This window comes from Oryctolagus cuniculus, chromosome 3, assembly GCF_051225735.1.
Source record: "Oryctolagus cuniculus isolate XC-2025 breed Fujian yellow rabbit chromosome 3, ASM5122573v1, whole genome shotgun sequence".
In the NCBI taxonomy this organism is placed as follows: Eukaryota; Metazoa; Chordata; class Mammalia; order Lagomorpha; family Leporidae; genus Oryctolagus; species Oryctolagus cuniculus.
In genome coordinates, this window is record NC_142869.1 from 117,317,098 (window position 1) to 117,342,024 (window position 24,927).

Consider the following 24,927-nt stretch of genomic DNA (forward strand, 5'->3'; position numbering starts at 1 on the left):
GGTTCCTAATAGGAATAAGCAAGTGTGACCGAGCCGTACCCTTTCCTAAGCGCGGCCAGACAGTGCAGAACCCGAGTGAGTCATGGGCGACCCGGGCCCCTGCGTTCTGCTTGCCACTGATGTGCCTGACGCCGGGCAGATCTGAGAGGTTCACACACCCCTGCCCCTCTCACCCCACCGTGAGCCTCCATGGCCTGTTCTGTAGGCCCCAGAGGCCTCCCAGCGAAGGTTTTCAAACTCAAACATGCTTCTGGGATCAACATGGAACCCTTTGCATAATTTCATTCTTAGCCAAGACATAGCAGGCGTAGCCGTGTGTGCAGCCCCCTGCTGAGCTGCAAAACATATGCTTGTGGAGAGTGTCCCTGGCAGCCACCTGCTCCGTGGCCCTATGTCCACACTTCGTAGGCACACCAGGGTACGGCCCAGCCTCATCTTGGAGGGCTCCCAAGCAGGGTCACCTCGTGCTGCCCTGTGCCACTGGGGAGACAGGCTGTGTTTGTTGCACAGAACCCTTCCACGTCAACTCACCTCTGTGTGTTCCTGGTCTGGCCTCTGGTAAGTGAGAAATCATGCAAGGAACTGAAGATTCTAGAATTGCCTTTGCCTTCATGAAAAACTGATCCATTGCCATTGCAGGAAACCCGAGAAGATAGCTTTTCAAGCACAGAGCGGGAGGACAGACAGCTCTGTGATGTCACCACTCCACAGTGACCCCCTGGTAACTCGGGTGTCCTTCCTGCATTCTCTTTGTAACGTGCTCGGAATCACCTCCTAAATCCCATTTTGAACGTGGTGGTGTTCACTGAGTACCTTTCCTTTTCATGTTGAAAGATTTTAAACCTGCAATAACTCCCTTATACAGTGGACCTAGTTAACACTAGGCCCCAGGTGCTTCTGCTTACTCAGGAAACACACACACACACACATGCATACACATGCATGCATGCACAAATACACATATATACACATGGGCAAACACACACACACAAATACATACACCCATATACACATGGATATACACATACATGCACACACATGTACACCCGCATCTTCCCTTCCTGAGCCCCTTGAGGCAAGCCGGGGATGTCAGGAAGCTTCGCCCCCAAGCACTTAAGCATGTAGCTCTTAAGGACAAGGACATTGTCTGGTGTTACTGTCCTCACTGCCACGAGATGTCACACTGAGCCAGTCAACACGCAAATTTACCCAGGTGTGCGAGAATGTGTTTTGTACCCTGAGGTTTTTGGTTTGCTAAGACCCAGGGACCAGGGTCTGATGAAGTATCCTGCAGTTTGTACTTGGTTTTTTTGTCTCTTGAGTCTCCTGTCATCTAAAGCAGTTCTCCGGACACACACACTGCCCACTTTTAATGTCACAACTACTGTTTATTTGGGACATGAGCTGGTTTCCATGAGGGATACATTCATAGCAGATTCTTTTTAAGATTCTGTTAAAATTCACTGTTTTAGCCAGCTTAAAGTGTGTAGTGCAGAGTTTTTGGTGTGTTCAGAGTGTGTACAACTCTCACCACCTCCAAATTCCAGAACACCATCCTCATTGCAAAGAAACCTCAGACCCACACACAGTCACCCACTGTTCCCTGCTCCCCAGAGGCCCCGGAAACCACGCGTGTCCTTGCTTTCGCCATGGATTCGCCTATTCCAGATGTGTCATAAGAAGGGAAGTGTGTGATGCACGGTCTCCGTGGCTGACCTCTTTCACGTAACGTGTTTACACGCATCCACGTCATAGCGTGGACAAGGGGCCTTCGCAAGCTCCACAGGACATCTTACGAAAAAACTGTGCACAGATCTTAAGATCCTTCTTAACAGAAGAAACTTAACTTTTGAGTCCATTTTCCATGAATATCCTAATCCTAGTCCAGTCAGCCCTCCACACCCAGGGGTTTCTCAGCTGCGATAATAGATATAACCAGAAAACACTCAAGAAAAAGAGATTCCATCCACCCTATCGGACTTGTTCTAGAAACTCTGCCCTAAATAGTGCAGTCTCACGGCTGCTCATGTGGCAGGTATGTTGGCTGAGGCCTGGTAAGCCAGTAGAGATGATTGAACATATGCAGGAAGACGTGCAGGGGTTGCCTGCAACTGGGGTGCTTGAGCGGCCTTGGATTTCGGTGTATCAGGGGGTCCTCGAACCAGTCCCCAGTGGGTGCCGAGGGCCAGCTGTCCTCCGTTCCTGAATAGTTTCCAGTGTGGGGATGGACCACATTTGGTTTATTCACCCATCAGCTGATGGACGTTGGGTGGAATCCACTTGTTTGGCTTCTGTGAGCAATGCTGCTGTGAACATGTGGAGACAGGTTTTGGTGGACCCTGTCTTTTCAGTTCTCTCGGGTTTACGTATAGAAGTGGGATCACTGGGCCATGCGAAAACTCTGACTTTTGCAGGAGCCATTAGATTGTCTTTCCTGGTGGCTGCACCGTTTTACCTGCCTAGCAGTAGCATATGTGGGGGTTTTCATTTCTCCACATCCTCACCAGTGCCTCTTCGTCTCTGTTACTGTCCTCATCATCACAGCCTACCTAGTAGGTGTGACGTTTATTTGCTGTGCTTTTCCATAATGTCCAATGGTGCTGTGCGTCCAGATATTTTTGTTCGTAAACATTTTGGCAGGGCCGGTGCTGTGGCGTAGCGTGTAAAAAGCTACTGCCTACGGTGCCAGCATCCCATATGTGCGCCAGTTTGAGTCCCGGCTACTCCACTCCTGATCCAGCTCTCTGCTATGGCCTGGGAAAGCAGTAGAAGATGGCCCAAGTCTTGGGCCCCTGCGCCCACGTGGGAGACCTGGAAGAAGCTCCTGGCTCCTGGCTCCAGATACCAACTGGGAAGTGAACCAGCGGATGGGAGACCTCTCTCTCTGCCTCTCCTCTCTCTGTGTAACTCTGACTTTCAAATAAATAAATAAATCTTTAAAAATTTTTGTGTGTACCCCTGGAAGTTAAGCTTCGTCTTGTGGGGCACATGGCCCGTCTTAGGTATGTCGCTGAAGTCGCCACAATTTCTCTCCCTCATCGTATTTCCTCCAACAGGAAGAGTCTTCAAAGAGTTCCTGGAAAATGAGTATTATGGGAAAAAACAGTACATGAATTTCAAAACTGTTTGCAGCAAATTAAGTGTAGCTGTTCATTCCATTTTTCCATGAGCTTTTGGAAGTCCCCTCTCATCTCAGCGTCCCTCTTTGGTTGTGGAGGCACAGTGAACGGTGGTATTCCCGTGGCTTCTGAAAGTCGCTTTTTCCTTTTTTCTCCCCAGGCAGGTACACCTTGGCAAAGATCATATGTCTTTTAAAATTAGAAAAGAGCTTACTGAGGAGCGGCAGAGAGCGTACAACAAATATAAGGTAAGAATTGCCACCTACTTATCTAAATATTTAAAATAGGCGAAATGCCAGATCGGGAGGGAGAAAGCTTGGAGGTAAGTTGGGAGAGGAGGCGGCAGATGATAATTGCAGTCGCCACCCACAAGTCAAGGCTGGGACCTGCACTCACTCGGCATCCTGAGGACCCAGAAGCCAGCGAGGAGCCCCTGATGTGATCGGGAAAAGTCGTAAAGAGGAAGAGAGCATTCACGCCCAGAGAGTGGCTCAGATTCCCGCTGGGATTCTGGAATGGCTGTGCTGCTGCCCCACTGTCTGCTGATGGGAGCCCCGGTCCCCGGTCCCGCGTCAGAGACACTGCTAGGGGCTGGCCCCGGGACACCACGGCAGCACCCGCAGGCTCGGGGCTGGGAACTGTGGCACTGAGCAACCCCATGGCCTGGCCTGGCTTGAGGGCTGTTGGATGTTTCCGGGCAGGGCGAGGGCAGAGGGCACCAGGGCCAAGTCCATAGAAGATGAAACACGAGACATGTAGGAGCTGAAGAGCTAGGACAGCACCAGCACTCAGCGTCTTGGGCGTTTGGACAACGATGTGCAGAATCATCACACTGGAGTCAGCACGGGCTGCTGCAGCAAACGCCCCCGGCCAGGAGGCTTAAACAGCTCGCACTTAGTAATCTCGCAATTTCAGAGGTCAGCGGGTGGTGGGCAGTGTTGGTTTCTTCCAAGGCTGGACTCTTGGCTTCCAGATAACCGCCTTCTTGCGTGTGTGTGTGTGTGTGTGTGTATGTGTCTCGGAATCCAAATTTCCTGTTAGGCTCAGGACAGCTGTCATACGGGATTAGAACCCACTGGAACACTGTCTTATTAACTTGATCACCGTTGTAAAGATCCTGTCTCCACTCCGAGATGGGTACTGGGGTGTGGGGCTTCCACGTTTGAATGCCCTGGGCTGGGGGCAGACACATTTCAGCCCATCCCACAGGTCTCTCGGCTTCATTAGGAGCTGTGTGCGTAGGGGGCACTGGATGGAAGCGGAATCCTCAGAGAGGAGTGTTTCGCACGTGGGATACAGTTCTCTTCCTTCTAGCCCAAACCAGAAACTTGAATAAATCAATCTCCTTTTTTTCTTTGTCTTCCGTAAGTCAAACCAAAGAATGTGAGGTCATTATGTTAGCAATGTTGCGTTAGGAAAAGGCAGATGTCAGGTTGCTGCTTAGATTTAGCCGGCTCAGATTCCTTACAGGCTACCTGAGACCAGAGTATCAAGAACTGTCTGTCCGTCCCACCACAGAATGCTATTTCCTAACTTTCTGAAAGGTGGAGTGGCCGTGCACATGCCCGGGACCAGATCCACGTGAGCGGGGGGCGGGGAGGGGGAGGGGGCTGTGGTAGCAGCACTTGGATGACAGGGGCAGTCACAGGTTGCAGGGGCCCTCCTCTGTGTGTCCAGGGGATTTCCTCTGGCGGCTGAGTCCGAGCAGGTGGCGCAGTAGCAAGGAGCACCCGGAAGGCATGAGGCCCAGGGCTGGAAGCTGAGAGACGGAGCTGGGGACAGAGGGAAAGAGCGGTCCCTGCTACAGGAAGACAGCCCTCGGAATATGCGAGGAACTTAGTTCATTTTGCTGCCCCACATTGGGAAATCCTTGCAGACCAGGGGTCTACCAGAAGTGCACAGAAGATGCAGTTTTATGAAAGAACTGCGCCTGGGTTTCAAAAATGCAGCAAAATACACTGATCTTTTAATTCCATTTTTGTTGCACAAACCTTTCGAAGCCTTGAAAATGACGCGCTTTTTACAGAAGGGATTCAGCCGACAATGTTAAATCCGGAACAGCTTCTCAGTGGCTGCTGGGAACAGGGAAGGGAACCCCGGGGGCCATCGGTTGGGGAGGGAGGGCACTGGGGACACTTTCTCCAGGGAAGGGACAGATCGCCTTCCAGGCCCCAAAGACCCTGCAGCCTCTCCAGGAGGTGGGGAAGAGTCGCCACCTGATGCTCAGATGACCAACCCTGGGCGGAGCTTCCCCGGGGACATTAAATTCCTTCCCAATGGAATCCATCTCTTTAGACTGCCGTAGTTTCTTGACACCCTAAAATCCTGTCTGTGGATTTTAAATGCCTTGAAAATGGTTTCCATGCACTCTGTCCTCTAGTTAGAAAAAGCGGATGTGGGGTCGGTGCTGCCACGCAAGGCCCTGCGTGTAAGCAGGCAGCGCGCTGAGCATCGCCTGAGCTTGCTGGGCTACCTGTATGCCTACTGCACTGCCTACGTGCACAGCTCACGGCCGGAACCCTGTCAGCAGCTTGCGCACCTGCTCCGCGGCTCTCTACCAGTTCCAGAGAGAAAGTTCGATGCCTTTGTATTCAACTCTAATGCTTTTGATGATTTGAAACCTCAGCTAGATAGAGGAGATCCCATTTTGGAAGAGGAATTCCAGCGACTCAAGACGGAAGTGAGCCTGAAACGGGTGGTGCACAATCTACAAGAGGTGGGTGACTTGGCTTTGTTGGGAATCCCGTTATTGGCAGCTCTTTCAGTGCTTATTTTTCTAATGCTAAAAAATGTTTATAGAAATCTTTTTGCCAAGAGATAACCAATAGTTTGCAATATGCTTACATTTTCAGAATGGTTTTGTTTGTTTTTTATTGTATATTTGAAACTCACAGTGTGCCTCTGGAAATTGAGAATGTCTCATTCACTGGATCCTCCTTTCTTTTTTCTTTTTTTTTTTTTTTAAAGATTTTATTTGAGAAGTAGAGTTAGAGAGAGAGAGAGAGAGAGAGGTCTTCCATACACTGGTTCACTCCCCAGATGGGCCCATCCAAAGCCAGGAGCCAGGAGCTTCTTCCAGGTCTCCCATGTGGGTGCAGGGGCCCAAGCACTTGGACCATCCTCTGGTCCTCTCCCAGGCCATAGCAGAGAGCTAGATGGGAAGCGGAACAGCTGGGACACCAACCAGCACCCATATGGGATGCCAGTGCCACAGGCAGAGGCTTAGCTCACCACAGCACAGCGCCGGCCCTGCCACCTCCTTTCTCGCGCTCTGCATCCTCCCCCTTGGTCTCCTTTTCCCTTCCCCTTCGCCCCCTGCGCGAGCCGCCGTGAGCCCGCCTCATTTCCGACCCCTGCTTCTTCATGCCCTGCCAATGCCCAACATCCCACAGAGCCTGCAACTTGGGGCAGCTTCCCCACTCCATCTGCCCATCTCCCCTAAACATTTATTTATTTGAAAGAGAGAGATGGGGGGCGGGGGGAGATTCCATCCACATGGCTGCAACAGCCAGGAGCCAGGAGCTTCATCCAGGTCTCCCACGTGGGTGCAGGGGCTCGTGCACTTGGGCCATCTTCTGCTGCTTTCCCAAGTGCATTAGCAGGGAAAGCCTATGGGATACTGACACTGCAGGCAGAGGCTTAACCTTCTACGCCACAGCACCACCCCAAAACTGGCATCTCTCACTTCTGTTCCCCAACTCAAGAAACATGCCTCATAAAGCCAGGTACACTTAAAGTGCTTAGTAAGTACTCACTAAACAGCAGAACAAATAAATGCTGGCTTCATTAGGGATGAAAGCATAACGGGTCTTTATTAAACGGTGATGCCAGAGGTTAACATTTCAGTGCGTGATGTGCCTGTATTTTGTATCCACAGAAGGCCAAGGAATTCCATCCCAATTTCGATCCACTCATCAATAATACTTGGGCCAACAGGTTCCGGGCTCAGAGACGCTTTCAACAGGCAGCACGCAAGGTGAGTCTCCACTGCAGGCCGAAGTCTGGATTTCTCTAGTTATCAGCACAAGCAAATCAGATAACCAGGGTATTTGAAACAACGTCTTTGTTGAGAAACAGTTCACACAACACGCCCTTGTGACACGTACAGTCCGGTCATTTTCAGGGTCTTCACGGAGCGGTGCCACCATCACCCCTCACGAGGAAACTCAGTTCCCATCAGTGGTCACTCCTCGTTCCCTCTTCCCCCGAGACCCCGGCAGCCACCGCTCCACGTGGTGTGTCTGAGGGTTTGCCTATTCCGGGAATTTCATATAAAATGCGATCATGCAACACCCGTCTTCTTTCACGTCACAAATTCTCCCAGTCCACCCGCATGGCAGCCTGGATGCGCCCCCTGTTCCTTCTGATGGCCGGCTGAGATTCCGTTGTTGGATGTGTTACGTTGGCTTTATCTACTCATCACTTGGCATCCACTTGCATCTTTTGGCTGTCAGTGCTGGTATCCAAGTTTGCAATTCCCTTGGGAGTGTGCGCCGAGGAGCGGGATTGCTGGGTCACAGGGTCCCTCCTGGGCCAGGGGATTTTGCTCAGTTCTTTCCAGAGACAGAAGCTGAGGCTTCCTGGGGGCTTGCGTCTCCATCCTTGGAGGCGCTGCCCCCCTGCTTTGCTGCCCATACCATCCCAGCCCTGGTGTCCACAGGATCCTGTGGGGAGCAACTCAGACTAGACTAAGTTACTGGAATTAAGACTTATTCTATGCATCTGCTCTCCCACAATATGGCGCTGGGAGAGGAGGAAACAGCTTCTACCCAGCTGCCTCTCACCAACTTGACAAACTGTAAGACCTGCTCCTGATTGGAGGAGAGCAGCGTACTCAGTGTGGGGAGCAACTCGGACTATACTGTTACTGGAATTAAGACTTATTCTATGCATCTGCTCTCCCACTGTGGGGAGCAACTCGGACTATATTGTTACTGGAATTAAGACTTATTCTATGCATCTGCTCTCCCACAATATGGCGCTGGGAGAGGAGAAAACAGCTTCTACGCAGCTGCCTCCAGTTCAACCAATAAACTGTAGGACCTACTCCTGATTGGAGGAGAGCAGCGTACTCGGCGTGTGGGCAGCCGAGTTAGGATTGGCGGAGGAGGACTATAAAGGAGGAGAGAGACGGCATGCACCAGGAACATCTAAGGGGAACATCTAAGGGGAACACCTGTGCAGCCCCCGAGAGAGCCGGCCGGCGGTGTGCCGCTCCCCTGCGGAAGTGGGGAATGTGGCCAGGGGGAACTGCCCTTCCACGGAGGTGGAAGGGATAGTAGCCAACCCGGGAAGAACCAGCAGCAAACCCGGGGAGGGCCGAGCAGACGAAAGAACAGCGCAGGGTTCAGTGTCGTTCCTCCACGAAGAGGGGGAGCGACATAATGGTGCCGTGACTCGGATAGGAAACCTAGCTTGGATAGGAAACCTAGGACGGATAGGAAACTTAGGAGGAAAGAAATGGGAAAATACCGGAGAGAGAGACTAGCAAACAGCCTAGGGAAAAGCCGGACGAGAAAGGTGCCGGAAGAAGCTATTGAAAGCCTAGGCATAGACTTGGATATGGACTGTGGGAAAGAAGTTAGGATTGAAAGCGAAAGTGAAAGCTTTCATAGACTCGGATGCGGACTATGGCGGGGAAGCTAGGAGATTGAAAGCGAAAGTGAAACCTGGAGGAGGCTTGGACTCGGATACGGACTGTGGGAAAGAAGTTAGGATTTAAAGTGAAAGCAAGAAGAAACTTAGACTTAGATACGGACTGCAGGTTGAAAGTGAAAGTGAAACCTATAAGAAACTTAGACTTGGATACCGACTGTGGGGAGAAGCCAGGAGAAATGAGAGGAATATTGTTGGAAGAAAACTTAAGGAAACATACCGGGTAGAGAAAAATGTTAGGGAGGATGAAGCCGCGAGTGCAGGCCAAGGCGGAGACATAAGCCACCTTGGAATTCTTCAAGTCACCCCGGGGAGCAAGAGGCGAAGATCTGGAACCAGAGGCAGAGACGTGGGCCGCCAGGTTGAAATTCGCCAGGTTAGTCCGGGGAACTTGGACTGAATGCCGGTGGTGGCGGAAACATTCGCGGAAGCCGCCGCGTGCAGAGAGAGCACGGGGCGTGAATAAATAGGGAACGCGGGGCTGGCGCGAGGCCGTGGTGCGGGCGCGAAGTGCGTGGAGACCGCGGAGCGTGCGCGCGAAGCCGAGCCGCGCAGATGAGAGAAGCGCGGGCTGAAGCGGCGCAAAGCCGGGAAGCCACCGCGGGGCGGGCGCCGGCGGGGCGAGGCGCCGGGAAGCCGCGCAGAGCTGTGAAGCCGCCGCGGGGCGGGCGCCGGCGGGGCGAGGCGCCGGGAAGCCGCGCAGAGCCGTGAAGCTGCCGCGGGGCGAGGTGCCGAGAAGCAGCCTCGGGCGGGCGCCGGGAAACCGCGGGGATAAGAGAAACAGAAGTTTAGAAGTAAAATGAGAGAAATAGGAATGCTGGAAGATAGAAGTAAAATGGGAGAAATAGGAATGCCCGGAGATAGAGAAATAGAGAAATAGAGAGGCCTCCCTACAACACTGCAATGTGAGAGCTTGGATTCGGTCTGCCTGATTAGGGAAGTGGTGAGCACCTGCGGGCGGCTAGCAGCTTATGCGCCGCAGGTCACCGAAGACAGGCACATTATCAACACCAATAAGTCACCCCACAACATGGCAATGAGAGAGCTTGGATTCGGTCTGCCTGATTAAGGCGGTAAGCACCAGCAAGCAGCTCGACCAGAGTATGAGCTGCAGGTCACCGAAGATAGGCACGAATCAACACCAATAAGCCTCCCCACAATATGGCAATGAGAAGGCTTGGATTCGGTTTGCCTGATTGTTAGGGCTTGTAAGCCCCTGCGGGCAGAGCAGAGCATGCGCTGCGGGGCACCGAACACAGGCACGCATCAGCGCCTAAAAACCTCCTCACAACATGGCGAAGAGAGGACCTGGATTCGGTTTGCCTGATTGATAGGACTTGTAAGAACCTGTGGCAACTCTAGCAAGCAGAGCAGAGTGTGTGCCGCGGGACACCGAAGACAGGCGCGTATCAATGCCAAAAAATAAAAAGAAAGGGGGATCTGTGGGGAGCAACTCGGACTATACTGTTACTGGAATTAAGACTTATTCTATGCATCTGCTCTCCCACTGTGGGGAGCAACTCGGACTATATTGTTACTGGAATTAAGACTTATTCTATGCATCTGCTCTCCCACAATATGGTGCTGGGAGAGGAGAAAACAGCTTCTACGCAGCTGCCTCCAGTTCAACCAATAAACTGTAGGACCTACTCCTGATTGGAGGAGAGCAGCGTACTCGGCGTGTGGGCAGCCGAGTTAGGATTGGCGGAGGAGGACTATAAAGGAGGAGAGAGACGGCATGCACCAGGAACATCTAAGGGGAACATCTAAGGGGAACACCTGTGCAGCCCCCGAGAGAGCCGGCCGGCGGTGTGCCGCTCCCCTGCGGAAGTGGGGAATGTGGCCAGGGGGAACTGCCCTTCCACGGAGGTGGAAGGGATAGTAGCCAACCCGGGAAGAACCAGCAGCAAACCCGGGGAGGGCCGAGCAGACGAAAGAACAGCGCAGGGTCCTGTGTCGCTCCTCCGCGAAGAGGGGGAGCGACATAATGGTGCCATGACTCGGATATGAAGCCTAGGCAGGGCTTAGTGTCGTTCCTCCACGAAGAGGGGGAGCGACACTCAGTGTGTGGGTAGCAGAGTTGGGATTGGTGGAAGAGGACTATAAAGGAGGAGAGAGACAACATGCACCAGGAACATCTATCTGAAGGAACACCTGAGCAGCCCCCGAGAGAGCCAGCCGGCGGTGTGCCGCTCCCCTGCGGAAGTGGGGAAAGTGGCAGGGGGAACCGCCCTTCCACGGAGGTGGAAGGGTTGGTAGCCAACCCGGGAAGAACCAGCAGCAAACCCGGGGAGGACTGAGCAGACAAAAGAACAGCGCAGGGTCCTGTGTCGTTCCTCCACGAAGAGGGGGAGCGACAGATCCAATGAAGACTCCTGGGCCTCACATGCCAGTAAAGGGCAGGGGGTGACCCCCTGGACCAGCTTTGGCCCTGCCTCCCCAGCTGCCCACCGTCCCGTAGGTTGTCCCAGCCCTTGTCGTCTCCTAAGCATGTCATACTCGCTTCCTACCATGACCCTGTGTTCCTGCTCCTCACCCTCCAACTGCTGCCCTCCCACCATTTCTGCTCCCTGGGCCCACACCTGTCCTGTGCACTGGCTCAAGGCTCCCATTCCTCCAGGAAACCGTCCCTGTCGGCTGTAGCACTCGGGGGGTCTCCTCGAAGCCCCTGCCGCCCCATGCCGCCTGCAGATCTCTCATCCCTGCCCGAGTGTGGCTCCCCAGACGCTGCCCTCTGTGCTGAGGAGGCTTCTTACGACCCTTCCACTCTTGGGCAGTGACGTAGCCCCCCGTGCTGTAGTTGGCTGTCTGGACACTGAAAGGGACCAATAGGAGCTGTCAGCTCGGGCTGTTGTGAAGAGCGAGCGAGTGAGCGGAGGTGTGGGGTCCAGGTTACGCCTCAAGCAGCCCTCCCAGCCTGCTCCATCCAAGGCCGCTGCACCTGGGGCTTCCTTCTCACCACCCCTCAGTGCCCCTCCTGAGGTTCTGCCCCCATGGTCTGGTGATGGGCAGGGCGGGGCAGCCCCAAGATGCCCAGGGTAGGGGTGAACAAGGTGGAAGGAGGTGGCACAATGCTGCGTTCCAAGGGAGGAAGGCACAGCTGTTGACAGGGAGCAGGCGCCAGCAGGAAGTCGCCATGGGCAGGTGAACCCTCCAGCCAGGAGCAAGTGGTGTCAGCAATTATGGGCGTGGTTCTGAGCGACGGCCCCACCCCTTCCTCACGTGCCACGGCAAGGACCATCCGTCCTGTGTGTCCACACGAGGGGACTCCAACAATGTCCTGAGAGAGAGAATTAAAGACAAGTTTATTTTGGCCAAAAAACGGTTGAAATCCATGCCCACAAGGGGCCTTCAAAAGCGCATGAAAAATGCTTATGTATTATGGGGGCGGGCAAGCACGCATAGATTTCAAGCATTTTTTGCAACCAAATAAGCTTAGCTTAACTCCCACTTTCCACACACTTTTGTGAAGTCTGGAACCCTCCAAAGGTTTCTGATGGCAAAAGGCACAGATTTCCTGCTGCTAGGGCGCCGCCTTCCTCTTTGCCGTAAGCACACCCCCTTCACTTCTGCCCCAGGGTCTTTGGCCGTCTCCACCCAAGACCTTTCCATCATCGACCTGGCGCCTCACCGCTCAGTGTCCAGGTCGGAGCTCACCGCTCAGAGAGGCCTTCGCTCTTCCTCCTTGCAGAGGTGGGCAGTTCTAGCCCGCTGTGCCCTGCCCCCGTGCCTTTATTCTGTCCTTGTTTTCTTCACACGGTCTGCCTTGTTTACTCATTTGGGTGCTTGCTGTGAGCAGGGTGCGTGTCTGCTCCGCACTCTGTGCGTGCAGCGCCCCGCCCAGCACTGAGCCCAGGGGAGCCGCTTCATAGTGCAGATGGCGTCTTCACCGAGGGCATGGAACACGCACGCTATGAAACACCAACGAGATGTGGATTTCCAAGGGTTGCACACCAAAATAAACGTTTGAATTCCATTTTGCCGTGAAGTCTTTTTTTTTAAGCCCCTACCCATTGTTCCGTGGAGAAGGACGTGACTTCCCATAGCGAATGAGGCCCTCAGCCGCAGCCCTGTGTACCTGTGGCACTCACCTGGGGTCCTGTCGCCATGAGCGCCAAGCTCAATGGTGTGCATTGGCACTGCCCGTCGTCCACAGCCCTTGTTGCTTGTCCATCAACCCCCAAAATAGCACAGCGGTAACAGGACTGCTCTACAGAGACCCAGAAGAACACGCATAGAACAGATCACTCTGTTCTGGAAATAGGAGAAAAACAGGGTTCAAAGTTGGGCGGAGACAAGGCCTCATGACAGCCTGGTCTCATTATTATTATTATTATTGTTATTATTATTCTGAGGCTGGGTCTCAGGCAGCATGCCAGCCGACTTGTGAATTCTTAGAACGGTGGTCTCAACCCTTTGTAGGGGCCAAGGGGTGGGGACAGAATAAGAGGGATGGTCCAACTAAGCCTATACCAGCCCATGACCGGAAGTCCTTCTCCCGTGCACCCGCAGGTCATGGTTCAGCGACGACTGCTTTGCATGCTCACCGCTGTTCGAGAAATGGACAAGGAGAGCATCATAAGAAAACTCAGCGATAAAAAAGCTTCCCTAGACAAAGGTAACAGAGCCGGCTGGGAAGGGCAGCGGGGTTGGGACCAGCCCTGACCCTGACACAGGGGTCTTTTATAAGGAAGTTAGCAGGGGAGAAGTAAACCATTCTCACAGATCGCATGCTTCAGCTTCCTAGTACTGCAGGACCCGATCACCACTTGGTCGTGGCCTAAACCAACACATTCGTCTGTCTCACAGTTACAGGTCAAAGGTCTTGACCTCTGCCTGGGTGCGGGCAGCTGGGGGACTGAGGCAGCCGGTGCTCCTTGGCTGGCGGCCCCTCCCTCACATCACTGCAATCCTGAGGTTCAGCCCCCAGACACATCTCCCTCCTGACTCCAAGTGCCCCCTCCCTGTCTCTTACAGGGACCCTGTGACCCCACGGGGCCCACCTGGACAACCCAGAGCCATCTCCCCATGACCTAGCCACACCTGCCAAGTCCTTGTCACAGGTTCTGGCGAGGGGGATAGGGACACCTTTTTCATCTCGCACTGACTTCACTGTTGGAAGAAATCCCAGTGAATCAGTGCCATATCGGATGCTAGCACTGCAGGCTGGGGCTTCCAACCCGCTGTGCCACAGCGCCAGCCCCAATAAACTTATTTTTAATGTGATTTTCCCGTGAACCTTTTGAAGCTCCAGTGTGTATGTGAAGACGAATATTGTTTTTGACATGACATGAGGCAGACCTGCAACTAAAGATGGCATTTTTACATAAAAATCCCTGACAAGCCTCCTAAAATACTGTTTCGTTTTTCTCCCAAAGACAGGACTCCCCCCAAGTCCCTGCCCGGGTTGGGCCAGGACGATTACTGCAGCCGGTTCTCAGTGTCACCACACGAGGTGCTGCCCTTCGCCTTCCCGGCCTACAGCCCTGCTCAGGACTCCAATGAGTTGGTGGGTGCCGCCAGGCTGTGGGGCGGGGCTGGGCGCCAGCATGGGGCTGTTGGGAGATTGTTGGAAAAGCCCTTCCTCCCTCTCAGTGTGCCCACCTCCTCCTAGAGACTCCCAGGAGAGTCCTGGCTGAGGGAATTATGAGGGTGGGAAGCCAGAGCTCATCTCTTCCACCTGCCTTGCACCTGCTGCACACCTGCGCAGGGCTCCCTGGCAGCCTGGGCTGGGTCCGTTCCAGCCTGGGCCAGCCTGAGTGCTGAGCCCCATCCCTCACTCTGCAGCTGGGCCTGAGAACAGAAGGGCAAAGAGGTGAACCCAGACGGCTGGGCTGGCCGCTGGCAGGTAGCAGACAGGCTCTGCTCAGCTGGGCTTTCTGCTGCCTGGCCCCCAGCCGGGAAGAGTCCCCTTGTTAGATACAGCCCTCTCCAGGTTGCACAGGACCTCAAAGTCACGGCCCCTCCCAGGCAGCCCGCCCCCAGTGACAAGGCAGTCAAGGCGCGAATGCAGACTCTTCTCACACCGTACCATCTTCAGAGCTCCTCACGACCTACGAGGGAAGGAGTGCGCCCCAGAATCTGACTATCTGACCCATCGGGTTCACAGTTCCACTTCTCTCTCTCTCTCTCTCTCTCTCTCTCTCTCTCTCTCTCTCTCCATGTAACAACTCATCCTTTTATGCTTTAGGGCGCATGCTAATAAAAATAATGAACCCTCACATTGCATTTACCATAAAGCAGGCAGTGCCTTGCATCATCGCATTTAGTCTTCAATAAGCCAGTAAGAAGGTTTCTTCTTTCACTGATAGGGAAACTGAGGCACAAGGCCAAAAAGGCGGTAATACCAAAGTATCACTCAGTGCACCCATGACTGCAAGCAAAATGAGTTTGCTAACTTCAAAGAATAAACTTGCCATTCACGTCCTACCATATTTGTGAAGCATGTCAGTTTACTCCATTCCGAAATCATGGGCCCGAATTCAGAAACTGCATGTGTTTGCTGCTCTCAGTAATTAAATTATGTAAAGACATCCAGAATATTCCGACCCTGGGGACTAGTGAGCCTGTGGTTTCCCAGCAGGATTAAGTGTCTGACACTCGGTAATGAGGAGGGAGCCGGGGGTGATGGGCGAAGCTCTCCACTGTGCCACTGGGGCCGCCTCGGTATTTCTGCAGAGGGCGAAGCCGACACATAGCACTGCTGAGACACCCCCGCTGGTCAGGGCTGGGGGGAGCTGTTGACTTCTGTGTTGACTGCTAAGATGCACGGTCTTCTACATTCAGCACCTTTGAAGCTGGGAACTTAGAACTGACCTTGCCCCGAAGTAACCAAATGGTGATGTCTCACACTCAGTGGGGTACTGTGTGGATTGAAGGCCCCTGCTATGCCAGGTGCCCTGGGTGTCGGAGGCAGCTTAGCATGCAGGGAGCGTCTTGGGAGCACACCAGGGACGGGTGCTAGAAGCAAGCAGAGGGGGTGGGATGGACAAGAGAGAAGCAGTGCTGCAACCCATCTCGGCGAAGGTCTCCGCTGAGCCCAGGGGCCCTGTGAAGCTGGCACAGCGTGAGAAGAGCCAGCATTTGCACCTTGACTGCCGTCTGCCTGGGAGGGGCCCGTGACCTTGTGCAGCCCCTGGAGAGGGCTCTTTCTAACAAGCGGACCCCTGGCGGCTGGGGGACCAAGTCCTTTGAGCCTGCGGGGCGCTCTGGCTGACACATTGCCAAGTTCACAGCCATAGGAAATAAAAAAAACAAGACTCACATGCACTAAAGGGCATCCGGGTGGGGCGGCGGGGCTGCCTCCAGGCCACCTGCGGGCGGCTGGCAGACAACTGCTCCCTGAATGTTTCAAAACGTAATGGGAGCAGGTGCCTGACTGTCCTTGCTCTGTGTTGATCATCTGCCCCCTTTTGATTTTTCTTTCAACTTGCACATTGTAGGCTCCTGATGGCCTTGGACCGGTCCCAATTAAGTCCTCAGATATTCAAATCAAGCAGAGTTACTCCTTCTTCAATTTGCAGGTCAGGCTTGTTGTGTAGTATTAGTTACTTGGATTTCCTACGAAGGGAGCAATCTTGAACTTGGATTGCGTTGTCATGTTTGTGTGTGTGTGTGTGTGCGTGCACTGTTATTGTATGGAATGTGGGAGGTGCAGCCGACTCTATTTTCCTATTGTGGCTTATGGAATCCAGGATCTTTACTCTGGGCACCTGTCAGATTTTGCACACACATTAAGCTGTCTGAGCAACACACTTAGACTCGTCAAGAAAAACCCAGGGGGAAGTGAACAAGAGTCAGCCTTTCTTGAGGTCCATGAGCACTTCTGGTTTCTTAAATGAAAGTATTTCTCCAGCTAAGCTGTCCGGTGAGGGAGGGGAGCCATGAACACAGATGTGTGGGTGGCCCCGGAACAGGGCTCAGGGCTGGCACTGAGATCTGCCCAGCACCACTGCCAACACGGCCTGTGCTGCGCTCTTACCACCAGACAGCTCCCAGAAGGCCATGGTTGAGAGGTAGAAGCCAGGCTTTCAAAGACACCCCGTGTCTTCTTCGGCCTGCAGGTTCCTCAACTCTACAAAATTAAAGGCTACCAGCCGTTCTCTGTCCACAAGTCTTACACAAGCTACAGGTCTCAGAAGCTCCCGCGGCCCCTGAAGCAAGGAGCTGAGGTAGGAGGGGTCCCCCAGCGCCGAGACCCGCTCCCGCCGCTGCCTTCCTGCCCCAGTATCAACACACTGCTCTTGGTCCCCATGCAGGACGAAGCCACCACCATCATAGCCCTTCCCAAGAAGGACAGTGTGGCCACGCCCTCTGGCATGCCCTCAGTCCTGAGCATGAAGCCGCCCGAGGCCTTAGCCATGTCCGTGGAGTATGACCCACTTTACGTGTTTGTAAGTAGCGCCTGGCCGGAGCCTGGTGGGCTATGTTCCCCTGTTTTGTCAGGTACCCTATAAGAAACAGAAGCCTTCCCTGGGAACATGCCTTCCCTTTGGAATTGCAGGCTTTAAGCGCTGTATCACCTTGGAAATAGCTTGCCAGTATCTATTGTTTGGAAGATACCAATGTTTCTGTCTCTTAACAATTTCAACATTTGCTTTTATGACAAAAGCTGTGTGATCTTTTCTAACTATATATAATATGCACATATAGACCAAGGCAGAAGTCAAAAGAGAAATGAGTAAGTGGTCTTAACTGAATGAAAATAAAGGCAAAGCAAAATTTGTGATGAATTTACAATAAGTTCTTCAACAAGTTCATGGAAAACGTCTCCTATGAAAAAAATCTATGCATGGATTTGAGACTTGGTTTTCTGCATGAAAATGAACTCCTCCTAACCCATTATAATATAGTTGAACAGATTCTAGTCTTAGACGTTAAGGACACAACAGGGCCAGCACTGTGGCACAGAAGGGTAAGCCTGCACCTGCAGTGCCAGCAGCCTGTATGGGCGTCCCTTCAAGTTCTGGCTGTTCCACTTCTGATCCAGCTCCCTGTGAATGCACCTGGGAAAGCAGCAGAAGATGGTCCAAGAATTTGGGCTCCTGACACCCACATGGGAGCCTAGGATGGAGTTCCAGGCTCCTGGCTTCAGCCTGGCCCAACCTCAGCCATTATAGCCATTTGGGAAGAATCAGTTCTCTCTTTCTCTCTCTCTTCCTCCCAACCCCCTCCCTCCTCCCTCCCTCTCTCTAACTGTTTCTCAAACAAATTAATAAATCTTTAAAAAAAAAAAAAAAGAAGAAGAAGGCTACATCAACATGTTAAATTCCCAGGACCCTCAGTTCTTTAGGGATGGTGTGAGTGGCTGATATCAACACTTGCAAAAGCGTCTTGGACTGGACAGAGCTGATGTCGAGAAATAAAGTTTGTGTTTTTTTATCGTTATATTTTAATTACATTTTCCATGAACTTTTTGTAGTGCCTCCGTGAAACACCATATGCCTACATTAGACAAGAAGAAACATCTCAGATTAATGTCCTAAACTATCTCTCTTAGAAATGAGGAAAGAGAGAGCAGATGAAACCCAAGCTAAGCAGAGAAGAGAAATAATAAAGATCAGATTGAAAACCAGTGAAATAGAAAACGCAAGAAGCCGGCGCCACGGCTCACTAGGCTAATCCTCCGCCTTGCGGCGCCGGCACACCGGGTTCTAGTCCCGGTCGGGGCGCCGGATTCTGTCCCGGTTGCCCCTCTTCCAGGCCAGCTCTCTGCTGTGGCCAGGGAGTGCAGTGGAGGATGGCCCAAGTGCTTGGGCCCTGCACCCCATGGGAGACCAGGAGAAGTACCTGGCTCCTGCCTTCGGATCAGCACGGTGTGCCGGCCGCAGCGCGCTGGCCTCGGCGGCCATTGGAGGGTGAACCAACAGCAAAAGGAAGACCTTTCTCTCTGTCTCTCTCTCTCACTGTCCACTCTGCCTGTCAAAAAAAAAAAAAAATTATTGGCCGGCACCGCGGCTCACTAGGCTAATCCTCCACCTAGAGGTGCCGGCACACCGGGTTCTAGTACCGGTAGGGGCGCCGTATTCTGTCCTGGTTGCCCCTCTTCCAGTCCAGCTCTCTGCTGTGGCCCGGGAGTGCAGTGGAGGATGGCCCAAGTCCTTGGGCCCTGCACCCGCATCGGAGACCAGGAGAAGCGCCTGGCTCCTGGCTTCAGATCAGCGCGGTGCGCCGGCCGCAGCGCGCCAGCCGTGGCGGCCATTGGAGGATGAACCAACGGCAAAAAGAAGACCTTTCTCTCTGTCTCTCTCTCTATCTACTCTGCCTGTCAAAAAAAGAAAAAAAAAGAAAAGAAAAGAAAGAAAGAGAGAGAGAAAAAAAAACGCAAGAAAGCAATAGAGAAAAAAAACTGGCTCTTTGAGAAGATCAATGAATGGATAACCCTTTAACCTAACAGGGGGAAAATGGGGTAAAAGACAGAGATTGCCAATATTAGGAATGAGAAAGATGGTTGGCACCACAAATTCTGCAGAAATTCGAAAGACAATTTCTGTTATGAAAACCTTGATGCCAGTAAGTTCACCAGCATAAATGCACAAGTCCATAAAAAGCACAAATTCTGAAATATCAAGAGGAGATAAATAATCCAAATAGCTCTCTGTCTATTAAAGAAATTGAATTTGTAGTTGAAAACCTTCCAACCAAGAAATTTTCAGGACTTTCCTGGAGAATTCTGCCAAACATTTAAGGAAGAAATAATACCAAGACCACACAAACTCTTCCAGAAAATGGAAGAGAGACAACTTCCCAACACATTCTCAAAGCCAGTATTACTCTGCTGTCAAAGCCAGACAGACATGACCGGAAAAGGAAGGACACTCCGGTATCCTGCATAAACACAGATGAAAAGTTTGTAACAAAGTATTAACAAGTCAAGTCCATCATAATAGATAATAGAACAATGTATCATAAGCAAGCCAAGGCTTCTGCCAAGACTCCATATAAAGTTAGCATTCAAAGCCCCCCCTACCCCCGACAATGCCGTTCCCATATTAACAAACCAAACAGGAAAAGCAGTAGGATCATATTAGTAGGTACAGGAAAATTATCTCTGACATCTGTTCCTGACCAACTCTCCCAGCCGGTGAGGGACAGAAGGGACCTTTCTCAACCTGACAAATGGCATTTATCCAAATGCTAGAGCTGGAGCAGCAGTTAAGAAACTGCTGTTAAGACACCCACATCCCAAATCAGAGTACCTGGGTTCAAGTCCCAGCTCCGCTCCTGTTCCTACTTCCTGCTAACGTATCCTGGACGGCAGCAGGTGATGGCTCAAGTAGTTGAGTCCCTGCCACCCATGTGAGAGACCCCAATTTAGTGTCTGGCTCCTGGCTTCAGCCTGGCCCAGCGCCACTATTGTGGGCATTTGGGGAGTGGACAGATACAAGGGCACCCACCCCCTCTGTTTCTCTCCCTCTGCCTTTTAAATAAAGCGAATCAGTAAATATGAATATTTTAAAGCCTTAGAGCTAACATCAAACTGAGTGGCAGATGACTGAATTCCTTCCCAGCAAGGCATTTTCACACCAAAATAAACTCCTTTAATTCCATCTTCCCACAGACTTTTTGACATACCCTCATACAGTGGAACATACCAAAAGAAAAAAAATCACTAAAACTCGTAAGTGAGTTTAATGAGATTGCAGGACACAGGATACCACCCCTGTACCAGCAGCAATCTGAAACTCAAGTTGTAAAGGCCCCGTCACTGAGCAGGGGCATCCCCACTGTGAAACGCTCAGGCCTGAATCTGCACCAAATGTCTGTCTCTCTCTCTCGCTCCCTGTGTGCCTCTCAAATAAATAAACTTTACAAAATTATTAAACATTCAAACAAACAACAAAGTCTCAGCTTGGTGGTTCTTCACCATCCAAGATCAAATAGTGTGTGGGGAGAAAGCTATGTTGCTTGGGGCAAGAGTACTTGTGTTTGGTGCGCAGGCTCTCTGTTTTAATATTTTGATATAATTGTTCTGTGCCTCCATTAGCTCTGCTGGAAAATTAGTTGAAAAACAGCATCTCCCTTAAAACCAGACACCACATCCGAATGGAACCTTCCTGAATTAAAAAACATTACCCAAACAAAGTTAAATGTTGACATTTCCTGATGTCAGATGTCACTGTCCCCTTTGTCTTCTCTTAAGTAGTTCCGAAGAAGCTATTTTCCTTCTCAAAACCAGAAGCTTATTTGCTCTTTAAAACCAGTATGCTTGCTTAATAGTTCCTGCTAACTCGTCGTGGCTGGAAAAAACAGACACTCTGGGCCATTTTAAGCTGCGCTGTGGGTCCCGAGTGTTCCCATGTAGGTTTAGTGAACCCACTCGTTGTGAGTGAAGCTCTGAAGCCAGAAACTTGGCACTGACATGGGAAGAGACACTTCCAAGCACTGCCATCTTGCCGTCCTGCCTCTGTCTCCCCGATGAGCCCACCGGGAGCATTAGTGCCGGTGGGAGCCACAGAGTCGGGCCTGGCTTAGGAACCACTATGCAGAAAAGAATCCTTTACTTCCTCCCCTGCAGAACCCCAACCCTGGATTGTTTGCCGTCATGCACCCTCTGAGCTACGTGGAGACACTCATAGATTACCATCTCTGCTGTCACCCCAAGTACAAGTTCACCAAGGAGTCCCACGACGGGTCCAGCATTCCTCTCACCCAAAAGCAGTTTCTCCACCACACGGTAATGCCCTCTCCACGCAGCCTGGCAGAGCCGGCCCTGGGCTGCAGGCAGGGGGCAAGGTCAGGGGGAGGGTCGGGACTGAGGACACCGATGGTGACAACGACCAGCCCTAAAGGGGCACGGCTGGGCAAGACTTGTGCAAGAATAGCCATAGCAACTTCGAGTGTCCCCACGCCTCAGCCAAACCCTCAGCACCACTTGCATCCCACCCATCCCCACTTCTCGGGCTCCCGGCTGCCTTGTGTCACTCATTCCCCTGGAAGGCCCCGCCCAAAGCCCTTCATTCACATTCTAGCCACTTGAGGGTCGACCTCGGCCTCCGACACAAATCTGATCTTGTGCTAGAAACCCTGGGTGGCTTCCTGCTGCTGCGGGAGGGGCTCCAAGCTCCCTGGCTTGCCCCGCGGGCCCTGCGCTCATTCCAGCTGTGTTCATTCAGGTGGGCCCAACCACCTTGCCTCCCTTTGCCTTGGCCAGTGGCCTTTGGCTTTGGAAAAATTCAAGCACAATGACCTTGTACATTTTGGAGCGCACCTTGAGGAGGCGCCATTTGCCTAACAGGGAAATCTCTCCCAAACATTGACCTCAGCCAGCAGTTCCTGCCCGTGCAGCGCCTTTGTGCTGGCTTCCATTGCAGGACATCATTCCCGGAGTCATGCATTGGAAGAAGTTCCAGTCCCCGCTGCTGGTGCTCCCCTCCCTTCTGGATGGGTCTAAGCTGGAGGTGACGCAGAGGTAAGCTGAGGCCCGGCTGTCTCACAGTGGGGGCGGGGGTTTACCCAGCTCACAGAGGCAGATGCCAACATGTCAAGTCATGCCTGTAAAACTTGGCGGGGGAGAGGGAGATGGCAGATGTCTGGTGTAGTAGCTAAGCCACTGGGTAGGATGCCCACATCTCATATTGGAATGTGGGTTCAAGTCCCAGCTCCTCTTCCCGTTCCAGCTTCCCGTTACTGCGTATCCCGGGAGGCAGCAGGTGATGGCTCAAGTGGTTGGGTCCCTGCCAGCCATGCGGGAGCCTGGATTGACTTCTGAGCTCCTGGCTTTGACCTGGCCCAGCCCTGGCTGTTTCAGACATTTGGAGAGTGAACCAGTGAATGAAAGATCTCTGTCTCTCTGTCTTTCTGTCTCTGTCTCTGAGCATGAGGGCAGTTTGCTCTTCAGAAAATACGGTGATGTGGAACTGATTTTCCTATTCTGAATTTACCTTAATGGAAGTGCTTTTCACAAAAGTAACGTCCCCCGTGGCTGATTGGCAACGCCCCAGTAAAAGTTGGCAACCAATCTGGTTAATTCCACTGAAATGTTCAGGGTCAATTTTTAGATTTTCTGAATTTCTGACATTAGCCTTATGCACTCTCCATGTCCAATTCTAAGGGCTTCTCAGACCAAGCCTGTAGTTGGTTGTGGGCTCGTGGCCACCCTGAGACACAGAGCAAGTGCGCGAGAAAACTGGGGGACAAGAGGACTCTTGGAGTGGCCCTGCTTCTGCTGCTTTGCCTGCGTAAGATCCCTCCAGAGCCCTAAGGCATCGAACAGCCCGGAGCCATTTATTTAGCCAGGTCCTGACCCGTGGGGATGCCTTGCATTCAGTGGCCATATAACCATGCAGCTACTTGCAAAAGTTCATGAAAAAAATGCATATTACCAAAAAATACATAGACTTCAAAAATCTTTTGCACCCAAACAAACTTTTCTTTCAGCTCCATTTTCCCACCAACTTGTTGAAGTGCTCTCATACGGCTGATTGGCTGGCGAGCAAACAAGGCTAGCGTCCCACAACACATTGTCATCAGCTGTCACCTTGAGTGCACATCTTCTGGCCCAGAGTGAGGTCTGAGCCCAGTTGCGGGGCCAAGAACAGCCAGGAAACCTGAGCCCTGCCGCCAGCCGGAATCAGAGGGGGAGTGGGTGCTGCTGTAACTGTCCCCCTGCCCCAACTCCCACTAGTGCGCCTGCGTGCCTGACTCAGGAACGCGAGGCTCTCACCAGGAGACCCACTTAAGGACGCCCGCCTCACGCCCTGCAGGGCCGTGTGACCTCAGCAGAGCTGCTCAGTCGCCCGTCCGTGCCTCTCCCCTTGTCACTAGGGATTGGGCATGTTGTGCCCGGGCTGCTCAGATGTGACATTTCATTTTAGTAACAGTACGAAAGCTACCCCAGGCACACTCCCCGGCCACCTGCCTCTCCCCAGGTGTTTGACAGGAGACGGGCGGCACCCACTTTGGGACCCTGGGGCCTTCCTCTCACTTGGTCAGTGCCAGCAGGGAAAACTCTTCCTAAATGAGGCCGAGTGCAAGCTGTTCTTCCAGAAACTTCTCCGTGTGATATTCCTTTTGGGGTCATTTCCTTAGTGCTTCTCTGCCACCCTCCTTTGCCTAGAGGTTAGCAGGAGAGAAAAAGCACCCGGTGGGGCCAGCATTGTGGTGCAGTGGGCTAAGCTGCTGTCTGATGCTGGCATCTCTTAGGAGTGCCAGTTGGAGTCCCAGCTGGCTGCCCCGCTTCCAATCCAGCTCCCTGCTACCGAGCCGGGGAAAGCTGTGGAAGATGACCCAAGTGTTTGGGTCCCTGCCACCCCATAAGAAACTCAGATGTAATTCCTGGCTCTGCTTCAGCCTGGCCCAGACCTGGCCATTGCAGCCATTTGGGGACTAAACCAGCAGATGGAAGACCTCTCACTCTCTCTATCACTCTGCCTTTCAAGTAAATAAGTAAATCTTAAAACAACAACAACAAAAAGCACCCAGTATATAAGGTGGGCATTTTGCCTAGTAGGGAAGACACTGATAAGGACACCCTTGTCCCACACCCCAGCCCGGTGCAGGCATTTAGGGAGTGAAACAGCAGATGGGATGGATGGGTGGATGGGTGGATGGGTGGATGGATGGAAAGATAGATAGATAGATAGATAGATAGATAACGTTTCTCCCTGTTGTCTCACTGTTTCTCAAATAAATCAATATATTAAAAAAAAAAAAGCTCAAATATGCACATAGGATTTGGGATATGATGGGCCCTCAAACGTATTAGCTCCTTTCTTAGTAATTCATCTATACCTTGTTCACCTGCTCCACCTCAGAATAAACCCAGCCTGTTCTTAGTGCATCTCCAGAATCAGTGGCACTGTAGCAAGAGAGCAAGTTGTGGCCCCACACAGAGCCAGCCCATTAGCCAGCGGCCAGCTGACTCACTTGGGTTCTTCCTTTCCTTCCCTCCCTCCCCTACTGTTCCCCTCCCTCCCCCACCCCACCCCACCCCCGCACCCTGGTCCGTCCTCCCTGCTCTCCCTCCTGTCTTGCTTTCTGCTTCTCTTTCTTCTCCCTTTGCTGTAATTATGGAGTCTGGGCCAAGTACGATTTGTTTCCATTTGAATTCACCTTCTGATCTGGTTTCCTTCCTCATTGGTTTAATTTGATCTTTATAAAATATCAGACACTAACTAGTTTCCCAAACACAGAACTACACAAAAAGACACCC

The 24,927-nt window shown here is 52.3% G+C and overlaps 1 protein-coding gene across 2 annotated transcripts in view; it reads left to right on the top strand.

Annotated features, from left to right (window-relative positions):
* Window positions 1-24,927, top strand: part of CFAP221 (cilia and flagella associated protein 221) — a 90,116-nt gene that overhangs the window by 57,487 nt on the left and 7,702 nt on the right. For both annotated transcript variants that reach the window (XM_002712377.6, XM_089329335.1), the window contains 10 exons: window positions 3,280-3,367; window positions 5,746-5,835; window positions 6,997-7,095; window positions 13,287-13,392; window positions 14,153-14,283; window positions 16,217-16,297; window positions 16,838-16,945; window positions 17,033-17,167; window positions 21,292-21,450; window positions 22,088-22,185. In XM_002712377.6, coding sequence (XP_002712423.3) covers window positions 3,280-3,367; window positions 5,746-5,835; window positions 6,997-7,095; window positions 13,287-13,392; window positions 14,153-14,283; window positions 16,217-16,297; window positions 16,838-16,945; window positions 17,033-17,167; window positions 21,292-21,450; window positions 22,088-22,185 — 1,095 coding nt within the window. The remainder of the gene's footprint in view (window positions 1-3,279; window positions 3,368-5,745; window positions 5,836-6,996; window positions 7,096-13,286; window positions 13,393-14,152; window positions 14,284-16,216; window positions 16,298-16,837; window positions 16,946-17,032; window positions 17,168-21,291; window positions 21,451-22,087; window positions 22,186-24,927) is intronic.